This window comes from Manacus candei, unplaced genomic scaffold (assembly GCF_025592945.1).
Source record: "Manacus candei isolate 608988 ecotype Guabito, Panama unplaced genomic scaffold, ASM2559294v1 h1tg000083l, whole genome shotgun sequence".
NCBI lineage: Eukaryota > Metazoa > Chordata > Aves > Passeriformes > Pipridae > Manacus > Manacus candei.
Genome location: NW_026138131.1, coordinates 136,398 through 151,472, shown reverse-complemented (window position 1 = coordinate 151,472; position 15,075 = coordinate 136,398). Strand labels below are relative to the sequence as shown.

The 15,075-nt window shown below is 33.7% G+C and overlaps 1 protein-coding gene across 4 annotated transcripts in view; it reads left to right on the top strand.

The window, feature by feature from the left end:
• LOC127481902 (dystrophin) overlaps window positions 1-15,075 on the top strand; it is a 481,077-nt gene that overhangs the window by 335,444 nt on the left and 130,558 nt on the right. For all 4 annotated transcript variants that reach the window (XM_051811717.1, XM_051811718.1, XM_051811719.1 and 1 more), the window contains 2 exons: window positions 10,108-10,296; window positions 11,113-11,294. In XM_051811717.1, coding sequence (XP_051667677.1) covers window positions 10,108-10,296; window positions 11,113-11,294 — 371 coding nt within the window. The remainder of the gene's footprint in view (window positions 1-10,107; window positions 10,297-11,112; window positions 11,295-15,075) is intronic.

The window sequence follows — 15,075 nt, the reverse complement described above, 5'->3', positions numbered from 1 at the left end:
GTAGGAAATGCCATGAATGGTTTGTTAGCTCAGATTTGTACAGCAGGCAGGTCTGCATGTTTACCTGAAGTAGTGACCTTTGAAAAGGACATATTGCTTATCTCTACTGATCATGAAAGTCCTGGTTTCTCTCTTTCTCACACAGATTTTAATGCAATAGAAACTGCATTGTAATGTTTGTGTAGATGACAGTCTAAGATGCTGCCACATGCACTTTGTGGTTTTGGTGTGCAGGTGCAGACTTCAGATAGAAGTATACAGAAGAAAGTATTCATAGATTTTCCATGTTCATTTCATGCAGCAAAGGCTTCTCTCTCTATGTACAATAGTATTAAGGAATTTTGCTTTATAGGTTTCTGAGATTTACAAGTATTCTAATATTATTGTTAATATTTTAATATTTAACATTTATCTAATGTTATTAATACAGGTGTGTTAGCCTGTGGTGATCAGTGAGCTAAGGGAAGAGAAAGGAAGGAATAATACCTTTTAAAAGAACAACACATTTAGAATGGAAGGTACCAAACGATTTTTTAGGTGTTCAAACTTTCTTCAGAAATTCTAGCCCTGAAAGCATAATACAACAGTAAAGTTAGAACTTCAAAACCAGAAAAAACTGTATGGAACAATATGGTGTTTAGACAGCAAGTTTTTTTTTGTTGTTTTTTGGTTTTTTTTTTTTTTAGAACTTAATTTAGCTGTAGTAAAGAAATAATATATATATTTTTTGATGGAATAAATAATTCTTAAAAATGAAAAAGGAAATTTTAGTTACCCCATACCGATGTCATTACAGAAACAGTAGTTTAAATAAACTCTGGACGATGTAGTGAGGCATCAAATTCAAAAAAACAGACATATATTTTAAAGGGGTACAAAATGGAACTTTGCTTAAAAATCAAAGTTATTAATAGAATACAGTAGCACTCTCTTATGGAATTACTTCTGCTAAGTGTTTTGCAAGTTATTTGGAAAATATTTTTAAATAAAGTTTTTTTACTTCCCAAGCACAAATAAGAAAAGAATAAAGATCTTATTTTGTATGTCATTGTTCAAGAGACTGGTTTAACTTTAAAGCATAGCTCCCACTAATATATATAGAATTGGCATGTGTATTTAGAGAAAATCAAGGTGAAAATATGATATCCGAGTTTCCGAGTTCCAGTCTTCCAGGTTTATATTTTTCTACCTTCTTTATTTCTCCTATAATCTTTCAGCTTTGTTTCTCTCTTTGGTATTTAGCATCCTACCTAATGTTACAATATTTGCACCTTCTACCAAAAGTGCTTTTTATCTTCATTTGAAAAAAATGACAGTTGACTTATGAACTGTTGGTCCAGTATATTGCTTGTGTCAGCTTCTGAATTTCCAATTCTTACATACAAAGGTTGATATTTCTTCACTCTAGAAGTATATAAAGCATTTTTCTCTTTCTTTTTGAGAGAAGATCTTCTGTCTGTTAGTTTGAAATATTTTTTTTCTTGTACTTTGTTCAATGGAGAACACATCTGAGTTTCAGTTCTATCTTTTTTGCACAAATAAACCAAATCTAATATTGATTTGTCTTCATTTTGTGTTCTGATACTTTGCTTCTGGAGCATTAACAAAGGAATTTTAAAAATCATATTATTGTCTGTCAGAAGCAAACAAAAAATATAAACCAGAAAAGGGAGAAGGGGGGGAGAGCAAGATAGCGAGAGAGAGCAGAGATAAGAAGCTCTAAAGATTTCTATAAAAAATAAGAAAAACATCATGCAAACATTGATTGTGTCAGGAGCATCACATAGAGAGAGCAGCAACTTCAGATGCAGAGACTATCAGTGAGACAAGGGGAGGATGGGATGAAAAATAAATTGACATTCTGCTATGGGATTTATAGAGGTGGCATGTTTCCTGTGTGCATCCTTTGCTGCTTTGTAGTTCCTGTGAGGTATTTTTCTGTTCAGCATAACCTATTTCATACACTTAACAAGTGAGCTTCATTGTTGAGGTGTTATACATATAAAAAGAGATTAACAGTTTTGTGATTAATTTTGATTTTCACTTTTTATATTGACCAAGGAAAAGAGCTTGGGGATTTTTTTCTTTTTGTATTTTCGGGGAAATACAATGTTCCTGTAATCAGGATTGTTTTTGTAATTCCTGACTGTTGAGTTTGAATTTGAAAGTAACATCCAAAAATAGAGGTTCTACAACATTGTGTTAATTTTAAAAGGTATTGAGGTGTGATAACAATAAATGTCTACATGGTTGCATAGGTTTTGCCGCTTGAATTACACTGCAAAATGAATAAGAAATTAATTCCACAGCACAGTATGTGCTGTATGTTACTGCAGCCCCTCTGTGTCATTAGCATTGTTCAGTATGATAACCTTTCTAAAAATGTTTTCTAGTCTGTCTATAATCTACTGTTCCTTTTCAGAATATATTCAGTTTCTGTTCAATATCTGTGGTCTTAAAAATTCACTTGGTTATTTCTCTGACTTCTTTTATTTTTATTCACATTCTTAATCACAATGATCTTTATCTTCTCTATGTCACCAAGTAAATACTTTCTCTGTTATGCCATGCCATGTCTTGCTCCTTCTAGTGTTTTCCTGTCTCTCCTTTCTCTTTTAAATTCAGTCTCAAAGTCACTTTCTGCTGCATTGATGGCTTTTAAACTAAGTTTTAACAATTCATTCATGTTTAGCCTCCTAATTTTCCCAGTTTTAACTTTACCTTTCACTGTTTAGCCTTTTTTCTGGCTTTTTTTTTTCTTTTCTTTGAATGTGCATGATGGCTACTGCAATGGATATGCAATTTAATAGCTATAGTTTGTAGTCATGTGTTATATTTTAGAAAATATGAGTACATGTCTACAGGATATGGGGAAGGATAATATTGCTTGGCAGAATTTCACCTGTAAAGCACCTGCAATTCTTTTCTGCCACATAAGCAATGTCAGGCAAAAGTATCTGATAAAATATTTACAGATTCTTTTTCAACATTCTGATACTCATTTGAAGAGCAAAAATAGGAGAATGTACTGTGGATAAATAAGTAAACCTCAACATGTCTCCAATTCTAGAAGTAAGAAATTTCTTTTTTTGCTAAATCTCAACTGGAAAGGGGAAAAGAGAAAGATGAATAACAACTGTTGAGAAAGAAAGAGTAATGGTAAGGAAGAATATGGCTACAAAAGAGTATATTTATAATGTATATTTTAAACTGACAATTTTAGAATTACTAGTGTCTGTTAAGAATTTAGCAGCTACAAAGTTACACATCAGTTGTATATTGTCTCTGTAATGAGAATTTAGAAACTTGTAAGTCACTGTTCTTTAAGTATGTTTTCATATGTACCTCATTAGTACTTGTATCTGAGTACATCTGTGTATTCTCACTTCCTCAGCCTCCACCGATTTGTGGCTCAGCAATTTCCTGAGCTGGAAACTGCATCTTTATGTTTAAAAGTCCTCACTGGATTTTTATCCTGTTCTTCCATCAAGTTGCTGCTCTCTGTGAACATTTAGGAAAGCTTTCTATATAATTTTCAGTGCGTTCAGAAGTACTTCTTGGTAGTTCCTGCTCTTATTATCATTTGGAAATATTTTTATATTTTCTGTATTATTATCCAATTTATAAACCTGAGACTCTGTGATCAGAAGAGGAGGAAAACCCTGTTATGAGACGACTGGTTATCATTTTGACTGATTCACAGCTTTTGATTTACTATTCAGAGCATGCAGCTACAAGCAAGGTAGTCACGCTGCAGAATTTGAAAAGAAAAAAAAACATTAAATTGCTTGAACCTCTTCTGCAACAGCCTATTGGTTAGTTTTTAATTTTAAATTGGAAATGTATTCATTGTCGTGGCTTCCATTGAAGAAGGAGAGCCTCTTTAATAGAAGCTAAAATACATTTAGGAAAAGATTAAATATAATACGAATAAATCACCTAAGAACCATGAATGGGATATTCAGCCTATTCAAGCAAATTTCACTATTTAGGATTTTAGATGACTTTGCAAAATCACTTTTTAATAATTCCTTCCAACTCTAATAGCACATCATGTTGAATACTCTGAAATCTTCAGGACCTCAACCTCAACTTCACAGAAACTGATTAATATGTCCACTAATTGGCCCTTGTCCCAGAGTCTTTATTTCTCAAAAGAAAAACTCATACTGTAGATATATCTTATTATAGTTAAATGCACTTGCTGTTGATGCTTTTGAAGGCATTTTGATATTGTATTGTGTGGAATACATAAAAAGAGTTTTGGAGTTAAAGTTCTTATTGAGAAGGCTAGAGGGTCTTTTGTGCTATGGGATAACATGATTTTGCTGACAGCAGTGGCAGAAGAGAGAGAATTAAAAAAAAAAAAAAAAAAAGAAGAGGAAGAGAAGATAGCAACAACTGCACAGGATGCTGAAAAGAGAAGGATACTTTTTCTTCCAGAATGATGGAACCATATATACATATATTCATAGTTTGTTTTTTTTTTTCTTTAACTATGAGGCTGTAGAGTTCACAGTTAAGTACATATGAAAATGAAAAAAAAAAAAGCCCTTGATTTTTGGGGGAGAGGTTTCAGTTTTTACTCTTGGTCTGCATTTCTGTAATCTTAATCTTGAAATCTCTGTTCATATTTTAGCAGGATACCCTTTGATGTTTGTTTCTTGATTTGTCTGTCATCAGAGAGAAAGGGAGTACAGTCTATATTTTTGTCTCAATCTCCCGTATGACATGCTAAAGAAATAGTTTAGTATGTTTTTGCATAATCCTTTTGCTTTTCTTTTGACTAAGACATAATTCAACGGTCTCTATTCATTTTTTCTCTTCATAGACTTAGTAGTTTTTCTGCTCATGAAGATTTTTAGAATACAGTTTAGAACAGAAAATTTCATAGAACGGTTTGGGTAAGAAGGGATATTAAAGACCTTTAAAATGTCTTTGTCAGAGCAGTCTACTTCAAAATGGGTGTTACTTAAGCCTTATTACATTTAAAATTTACATTTTAAAAATTAAAATTAAATAAATGTGACCATTTTCTATCCCATCTTGAGTATTTCTCATGCTCCTGAAATTGTGATCACAATTGAAATTTTGCTCTAGTCTGATCATCAGTGGCTAAAATTAACTTTTCCATTTTTTCGTGTATGTGACAGCATAAAACAGAATGGACATTTCTCAAATAAGCTGAATCTGCTGACCTGGAGTTACCTTGCTGCTAACCCTATTGGGAAAAGACCCCAGGCTTCTTGACCTGTGATAGACTTTCATTAGGACCCTGTTACCATTTACTACTGGAGAGTTCTGTGAAGAGTCATTGTTTAATACTGAAAACTTATCCTGGGGTGAAAGCTTCACCTTTCTTTATGTGGAGAGTACCCTTATTTATTTATTATGTAGAGCCCAAATGATCTCAGTCTACTGCATGACATGACAGCACCTGAAATATGCATCCCCTTAAAGTGTGCCTTGGTCTTGCATCAGAAAAGGGAAGGTTTGAAGAATGGTTGGTAGACCAGCCATTTCAACAGGAAGAAATCATAATTTTGTTGTAGGTGTACGATGAAAGTAATTTCATTCAGTCATAGACAGTTGATTTACACATCCACATCAAGTCATATTACTGTCTGGAGCCATGACTCTTAATTGCTTGAATAAGAAGTGCCTTCCTTAGAGAGGTAAGTGTCTCCTGTCATCAGCAATGCCAGAAACAGCAATACATTTTAAATTCAGAGCAAAAACCTCTATATAATTGAAACCCTTAAATAAATATAGGCTGAAAATTTTCCCTGGAGACTTTATAAAAGCAGTATATTTTGATACACTTTTTATCAATCAGCTACTAACCAAAACCTGCTCTGATATTTTTCCAAGTACAGGTGCATCGAAGAAAGCAAGCTAAGTAGAAAATCTTTTTGTGAATCACTGACTTACCATGTATGCAAAATGAAACAGTTTTAAATTCTTAGAAAATTTTTGATCATTATAGGCAGCCTTGATTCCTGTCCCTTAAGTCTTTGTACTATTTTACCTGTCCTTGCAGTTCTCAGTCTTAGTCTCTTTCCCAAGCCAATTTATTCCAGTTTTCTTCACTGGCTTTCATCTGTCTTAAGACAACTGCTACACTCCAGATCCCAAGGTGCAAACTTTTGCTGTAATGCCAATAAATTCTTTTTTTGTCTCTTTCAGTCTTTATTTGTACAAGCTGTTCCTAATAACGTAGTTGAAGAGATTAATTTTCCTTTACCCCTTTCCTGTCAATAGTTCCAACATTTTCCTTCCTTTGTAATGAATGTACTTTCATCAATACTGCCTGGCTCTGGCTTTTTTTCTTCTCAGCATGTATATTGCCTAAGCTCCATTGATTTTTAATGACCTAATAATTTGCTGCATCTCAAAACTGCAGTTGCAAGGACAGGTCAGTTCCTCCAGGTGGAAACATATGCAGTACAAATGTAACCACCGAGAAAATCAGGTACTAAAAATCTAACTTGTCTCAACTGAGCAAGCAAAACCTGCATTTTTTTCAGGCAAAACCTGTGTGGATTTTCAGATGAAAGGTAAAAAAAAAGTCTTCTTAACCTAAGATTCATTCACAGAGGCATTTTTTAAATACTTAATAAAAAGAAAGTGCTTGCCTCATTTAGAGCAAGGAAATAGTTATGATTATAATAACAAGCAGCCTGACCAATTTATCTTACGAGTTTTATTACCAGAAATGACGGAACTATTCTGTCTGAAGTCATCTGTTGAGGAAACATAGTCTTGATTATTGAAAAGATTATTTTATCATTTAACGTTTTAGCAGTTATAATTTTGAAATACAAAGACACATAAAATAGGATTTTGTAATGAGAAGCTTGGGGGAACTGAAAGAATAAGCAGTGGTGTCATTCTTACATGATAAGAGGCATATTTAGGGAGTGAATTATGTGTGCTATTTTCTGAGGCTGTAATCCCACAAAGGGCGTTTTCAAAATGAGAAACATATTCTGAACTTAAATTTGCCTTTACCAAAAAATGTTTCTTTAAAATTTTATGCCTCTCAGTTTAAAAGCTCTAAATGTCTAGAGCCACATTCTTTATCTTTCAGTGGGACAGGCAGTTTCTTAATGAAGGAAATATATAACATAAATAAGAGTGCTGGAACAAACCCTAAATCTTTACTGTAAAACTACTTTCTAAAACTGCCCAACGAATTTCTAAAACTCAGAAACAGTCTCTATGAATTAAAAGGAAGCTTCTTGGAGAATTTACTAACACACAACTAATCCTTCTCCTCCCTTTAGGAACATAATGCAATAGCAGGTGAGGAACACTATGTCCCCTCACTTGCTTACCTTGAAGGAGCTACGAGATCATAGTTTAAATTCTGTGAATTCATACAGCTGCCAGGAACACTTCATTTTCTCCAGTCTTCTGAAGGTCAAAGGATTTTTATTTTCACTTTTTATACTTCAAATTAAATCTTCAGAGTCCTTGGGGTCTTTCAGCCCCCACACCCCAGCAGAAGGTGGTGAAGTGTGTAGAAATTAAAACTCCCATCTTTTCACCTAGATATAATTCTTCCATGTGCAAGAGCAAAGGAAAAAAGATAGTCTAGTGGACAACTTATGGGTCCAAAGCATTTTTTCCTTCTACATCAGTCCCTAAGAACAACCAGAATTGTGTTACATGCAAAAATGGCTGACCGTTTTCCAAAACAGTCTGCAGGATGACTTCCTGGCTAATTCCTAGCTAGATGGGATGCAGTGTTCATCAAACATCTGAATTTTTCATGTCATTTCAATTGGTGTTCATCTGTGGTCCTCCAAGTATAGCAAACTTGAGAGTTCTGTGGCTCTGAGAGGTCCCACTCAGAGGGAAATTGTTGGCCACACCCCGCTGTGGTCTGGGAGAGCCAGGGACTTAGGAATGCTGCTTATAGGGTCACAAGAGAATTGGCTTTAGTCATAGTAATTTTCCATCCTGGCCACAATTAGGGTCAGTACCTTTCTTTAAAAGTTCAATAATACAAATGTTCCACTCAGGTTGTTTTTCAGGAAACAACCTGAGTGGAACAAAGTAAGTCTCTAAGGCTGTTGGTTTAAAAAGACAGAAGCTCGTTAGTCAACGTACGTTCCTGGAAGCAGATAATGTTTCTGATAAGCTCAAGGCCAAGGCCCAGGAGCATTTCTGAGATCGTAGTGGAGACCAAGGAGGAGAGAGGGATGTACCACCACCATGTGTTCTTATTCAGGTTTTTATTCAGTAAATTAGTCAGTAAATGTTTTGCTTTGACTGCACCCAATCAAGTTTGTGTTGCATAATCATTAAATACTTTATTAAGAATAGCTGTTGATTCAAGAATGAAGTATGCCTAAGTATGCATACTTAGGCAGCTTTTTTTCCTAAGAATAAGGCAGTATTCTATGTCCAATCTAGAGAAAGAATGTTTTTTAGATGAAGAACTTTCAAAAAAAATGATAACATAGATAACCACAGATCTCTACAAACACGATATCCGTAGTCTCACTCAACTGTTAGGACAATTTTTTTTGTATTGTTATAAAAAGTATTGTTATAAAAAGAAAAAAAAAATTACATGTGAAAATCGGGATCAAATTATCCCTTTTCACAGTGGACTGTATACTGCAAAAAATTGTCTTGCTGCAGAAATGTGATGTGGTTGGGTGTAATTTCTTACTACATTTTATAAAATTTAAAATCTAGAGTTACAATTCAAATACTCATTTGTGCAGTGGGAATATATGGCAACCGTTTTCTGTGCTTCATTGTTTATATTTCTGTAAGATAGTACATTCTTTTAACAAAAAAGCAAAAAATCAAACTATAAAGTTCATCAGATTTTGAAACCTGCTTTTCTGAGGAGGATTCAGTTACTGAACATCGTTTTTCACATGTTAAGTGCTGACAAATTTATGACTGGTGTTTTAGGTAGCTATACAATTCAGAATGAAGTTGTCGTAAAAAGGAAGATTGAAAATTTTATTTTACATGATTAGATTACATCCGTTATGCTTCTTGCTTATGGTTCTAGAGATAAACTTTGACTTTCAGTTCTAAACTGCAATGAAAGGCTTTGGAAGCTGCTTTGAGTGTTTTACTGGAACAAGGTTGTCAGTAGAGACAATTTCTGACAACTATAAAAGCATTAAGTGCCTTAGTATCATTTTTATAAAAGTATAAGTATATTTTTATATAAAGAGTTTATTTTTAAAATAATTTTCTAACAATGTAGCTGAACTTGTTCAGAACTTTTTGAAAAAATTATCAGATGGTATCTTCTGTAGCAAACATGTATTTCTTACTTCTATTCTGTTCTCATCTTCTACTATTATACTAATCAATAAATACTTGTTGATTTCTCTTGACTTGAAGCAGTAGAACAGAAATGTGAGTTCTGTGCTTATAACAGTCACCTGGCTTCTAAGGAATGAATATAAGGGTGATCTTTGTGGAAAAGAGAAATCAACAGTAATGCACTTCTGCTTGGTTTTAAAAAGTTATGATTTCACATGAGTTTCTGAGCTTTTCCAACCTCCTGGAATGGTTTTCACAAAATGTGTGTCTGTGGATTGCTCAAACACGGCATTGCATGTAGTGTAAAGGTTTGTTGCATTTGTTTTTTTTAAATATCATGTTTTCCATTCTGCAATGTCAGCATGTAACTTGCTGCTTTTTATTTTACTAGCTGCTGTAGAAAATAAATATCTCTCATTTCCAAGAGAAAATAGTTAAATAAGAAATAGTAAAGTAGAAATGAAAAAGCAGAATATTTAATGAAAGACATGTATAACTGCGCTCTACAGGTACAATTATTTACTATTTGGAATGCTCGGTAGGAATTTTGAATTCCAGCGTAAAATATGTGATTTATAATAATGAATTTAATATGTTTTTTTTATTTTGCTCCATCTTAATTGATCTTGGTCAATAAACTGATTTTATACTACTAAGTACTTCCATACATTAGCCACATCATTTTCTTTGCTTGTTTTATAAACAGGTGAAGTTTTTATAGAAAACAATGATGTTCCATTTTTTCCTTTGTAGAACTGTCTGACCAGATGCCATTTTCATTGCACTTAAAATTTTGGTTTTGATCAGTTTTCAGAAACTGTTGAACAAAAGACATTTAGCACCACGCGGATGGGATCTGAAATGGATCTTGAAAACTACCAAACTGCTTTAGAAGAAGTACTCACGTGGCTTCTCTCTGCTGAAGATGCATTACAAGCACAAGGAGATATATCCAGTGATGTAGAAGTTGTTAAAGAACAGTTTCACACACATGAGGTAAGTGTTTATACTAATCTTTCAGTAGTCGCTTATATGCTCTTATCCCGTATTAAGGTCAAAAACACAAACCAAAAATATGTCTAGTTTATTTTATTCCTTTTTCCTTTCTTTTTTTTTGGTGTGTTTTGGTTGGTTGGTTGGTTGGTTTTGTTGTGGGTTTTTGTTTGGTTGGTTTTTTTTTGATTGGTTTGGTTTTTGTTTTGTTTGGGGTTTTTTGTTTCTTTGGCTTTGGTTTTTTGTTTTGTTTTTTATTTTGATCTGGAGAATTTAAACATCATACTGGAGACTGTGCCCTAGAATCACAGAATTATTTAGGTTGGAAAAGACCCTTAATATCATCAAGTCCAACTGTTAATCTAACACTGCCAAGTCCACCACTAATCCATGTCCCTAAGGGCTGCATGTACACGTCCAGGGATGGTGACTCAACCACTTCCCTGGGCAGCCTGTTCCAATGCTTGACAACATTCAGTGGAGACCTTTTTTCCCTAATATCCAGTGTAAACCTCCCCTGGTGCAACTGGAGGACATTCCCTCTCATCCTATCTTTTGTTACTACACCCACCTCATTACAACCTTTTTTCAGCAGTTACAGAGATCAATAAGGTCACCCTTCAGCCTCCAGGCTACTTTTTGCTCTATGAAGAAAGTGAAAATGTTTATTTCTGGTTCATGTTACAAGGTTTGGGTTAGGTTTGAAAAAAATAAAAGCAAAGTTAAAAATCACACTCGCAAAATGATGGAATTCTGTTCTTTCCTTCCAAAGAATTCAACTTAAAAGTAGATATATATATATTTTTTTTTTATTGTCAGGGTTTTATGATGGAGTTAACAGCTCATCAAGGACGTGTTGGTAATGTTTTGCAAGTTGGAAGTCAACTTCTAACAACGGGAAAACTTTCAGATGATGAAGAGAATGAAATCCAAGAACAAATGAATCTACTTAATTCTCGATGGGAAAGTCTCAGGGTAGCAAGTATGGAAAAACAAAGCAAGTAAGTAATATGTCAGATAAAATAATATATATTGACTTAGACTGAAACAATCCTGAACTTGACTAACAGTTGGGATTTTTCCTTCAGTTCACTGTGAAAAAAACTCCATCTTTTATCTGTTTTAATCTGAAACTTGATGTGCAGTGACTTTGAAGCCTGCATGGTTTTTGAGCCTTGAAACCCAATGACACTTCAACCAAAATGTATATAAACTTCCTCACATTTTTCCAATTGTTTCAACAAATATTGTATCACACATTGTACCTAGCTACAAAGAAGAGAATCTTTAGAAGAATACAAAAGGAAAAAGGAAAGAAATCTTTAAGCCCTGTAAAACATGATCCCATAAAAAGAGTAAATGGGAGCTTAGCTTTTCTGGAAATGTTGTCATGGTTTTATCTGAGTACAAATTATACTATTCAAAAAATGGCAAGTCCTACAGCTTGAAGTTGAAATACAGGTAAATGTAGAAAAATAATATGTTAAATAGTCACATTAGTCTTTGGAGCATTTTTAATATTATTACATCTTATTTAGAAATTTTTATTTATATAGTACCATCTAGTATAAGAAACTTCATAAGAGTTTATGTGCACTGTGACACTGTGATTGTGTCACAGTGAAGTAATTTGGTTTGCAGGATACAGAGATTCCAGGAAAGTTATGGAAGGTGATTTATGTGTGAGTTTCCTTCCTTATCTTAAGAAAATAACTGTTACCTGATTTTTCACATTTATTCTTCTCAGCCTTTCTCTTTTTTTTTTTTTTTTTGTATTTTCCATTTTATGTTTATACTCTTAATATCTGTCTGACAGGATAACTCTGTGTCAAACTCATGTGACTGGGTCTTCCTTTGTCATGAGGAATTTTGTATATACCTACTGGCCTTTCTGTAAGGGGGTCAGTGTGAAGTTTACCAACTGACATATTAAATCAAATGCAGTGGAAATTTTAAAATTAATTAAGTGTCATTAGGAGTTTCTTTATAGCCAAGTAGTATTAATTGTTGAAGACTATGGCTGTTCTCTCCAATAAAACCAGATTAATGCAGCGGTGAAAAAAAAAAAAACCAAAAAACAAAACCCAAAAGAATCTGAGATCCTTGGTGGTCTTTTAGGAACTTTAAGCTAGGTAGATTTTTTTAAAATCTCTCTGCTGAAGTCTTAATTTTTCTCTTAGAAAATCCCAATGAACATGTACTATGTGAGAAACTCTTCTATTTCTTTAAAACAGCTGGAAAGTGGCCCTTTTTGCAAATGTGATTTTAATAACAGCTAAATATCTCTAGCAGTGAGACCAATGGTCTAGTCCAGCATCCTGACAGTAACAGAGCAAGAAAAGACCTCAAGTTGTACCAGGGGAGGTTTAGATTAGATATGAGGAATTTTATTTTTTTTTTATAAGAAGGGTTGTAAAGCATTGGAACAGACCACCCAGGGTCCTGGTAGAGTTACCAGCCCTTAAAATACTCAAAAAATGTGTGGATATGGCACTTGAGAATATGGTTTAATGGTGAACATAGGATGGTGCTAACGCTGACTGTTGGACTTTGATTTCCACACTTAATGATTCTATGAGTCTAACAAAAGGTTTAGGGGAGATACATGATCTCCTGAAACAGCATCTTATCATCTCCTTTTTCCATTTCATCCATGGAGATGAGATATTTGTCTGCATGGGCCTACTGCTCTGGAGAACAAATACTGGGCTGTGTGTCATTGGTCTGACCTAATACAAATGTGTTATGTTATGAAGTTCTCTGTGGAACTACTCTGGCCTCCAGTTGTTTTCAGCTGAGGGTAACATTGAGGTGGAAGCAGTTTTGCATATTTGGTAATGTACTATGAATTTTATTTTTTTTTTCTTTCATCTATTTATTCAATATCCTCTTGAATCTGTTAGCATTCATGACATCCTTTGGCAGTGAATTCCAAAAGCTTCTTACCCAATAAGTGCTACTTTTTTGAGGAATGGCTTATTTTAGTTTATTTGTCACTGGTAGCTTAAGTGATTCCCTCAAGTAACTCTATTAGAACTGAGAGTCAACAGTATATATTTTCTTACTCTCTTCATAAATATATATTGAATATATTTGGTTATTCATCTTGCTCCTCTTTGAGCTTTCTCCAGTTCTACCCTACCTTTTTGAAGTTGAGGAATTTGTCCACAGTATTAAAAAGCAAACTATGATTTTCAATAATTGCATGACATTACTCTCTTTTTTGCAGTATGTTCTTGGTAATTCCAAACATTGGTTTTCTTTTCAGCTTGCTACTGAGTAGTGAGATTGTTTTCTGCATTTCATCTTTCTTTGACAATAAAGAGTTTCAGATGTTTCAACCTAATTTATTCTAGCTCTGTTATTTTCTTGGAAAGAAAAATCTATGATACTTTACTGTAGGGAGGTTTTATTTGCCATATTTATTTTCATTTAAGTCAACACATGCTAGTAGCAACCTCACCTCTATGAGTGGTACTATGCCTACACACTCTACACAGCTAAAATGTCCTTTAACACCAGTTGTTCAACTTATCTCCTAGATTCAGCTGTAGAACATTGCTTAGGGAATTGAATGGTCAAGTATCTTTTGTCATATTTGAGCAATATGAATTTGGTAGAAGACATAAAATGATATGGGCTTCACAGAGAGTGTGATGCTACTATTTAATTTCTTATAGAAAAAAATCTGTGATAAATTGAATGAAATTTGGCTAAGGGCAAGAGAAAATTCCTCAGGAGTGACATTGCTTGATATAGCTAATTTTGACCTATTGGTCAAACCCCTGTGATTCAAGCACCAGCTATAAGATGTCACAATATAATATATTTCTAGGTTATTATACATAATTTAAACTCTCAGGATCCATCTTCTGCTTCAGTTTAAGGCACAATCTTCTGAGCACATTGCTATAATGTGGTCCCTAAGGCAACAGTGACATGTTTATCCAAAGAAATGGTTTTTGTGAGGATGAGGCTGTCTGACCTCTTGTAATGTTAATAAGAACTGTAACAAAAGGTACCACACTTTACAGCACAGGGAAAACAAAAGCAAACAATCGACAGGGGAGAGGAGAAAGATATTCTGATAAAGGGTACTATAAAAATGAAAGCATCTTAGGAAAAGTGATTTAGTAGGTCAGAATGTCTGAGGAAGTTCGTAGCATAGCAATGCCTTTCTGTAAAAGCAGCCCAAATTGGATTTCCCACGTATTGACTGTTTATTGAAAGTATTTGACTCTTATAGCAATGCTGAAGGAAAATAGCCTGGTTTCTGGTGGTTTTTTTGTTGTTTTTTTTTTTTTTAATTTCTTGCTCCTGGCAGTCCCCAAATAGAATTTTCTAAAGTAAAGCATCTCAGAATGATAAGTATACCACTGGAGGGGGAAACAGTGCAATTTATGGCTTTATAGAGAATTCTACAACTTTTAAAACACATTCAATTCAATGAAGTAGTATTTTTTTATTTGAAACTTGTGAGAACCATACCATAAACAGAGGTTTAGATAATCTCCTGGGGTATATAAGTATTAAAACTTCTATCAGATGTTTATAAAAGTAATTTGAAAACCAGGAAGTACCTGCAGAATGGTGAGAAAAGAGAAACATTCTTTTGCTTAAGAATAAAATGTGATTATTTAATTTTCAAGTTTATGCTTCTTGCTTCAGAATAAGATCATTAATCATATAATAATTATTTCCTCATATCTTGGTTTTCTTAAATTCTCTTTAACAGATTTTCTGTACTGTTTATTTAATTTATTGCTAAGAGTATATGTCTAG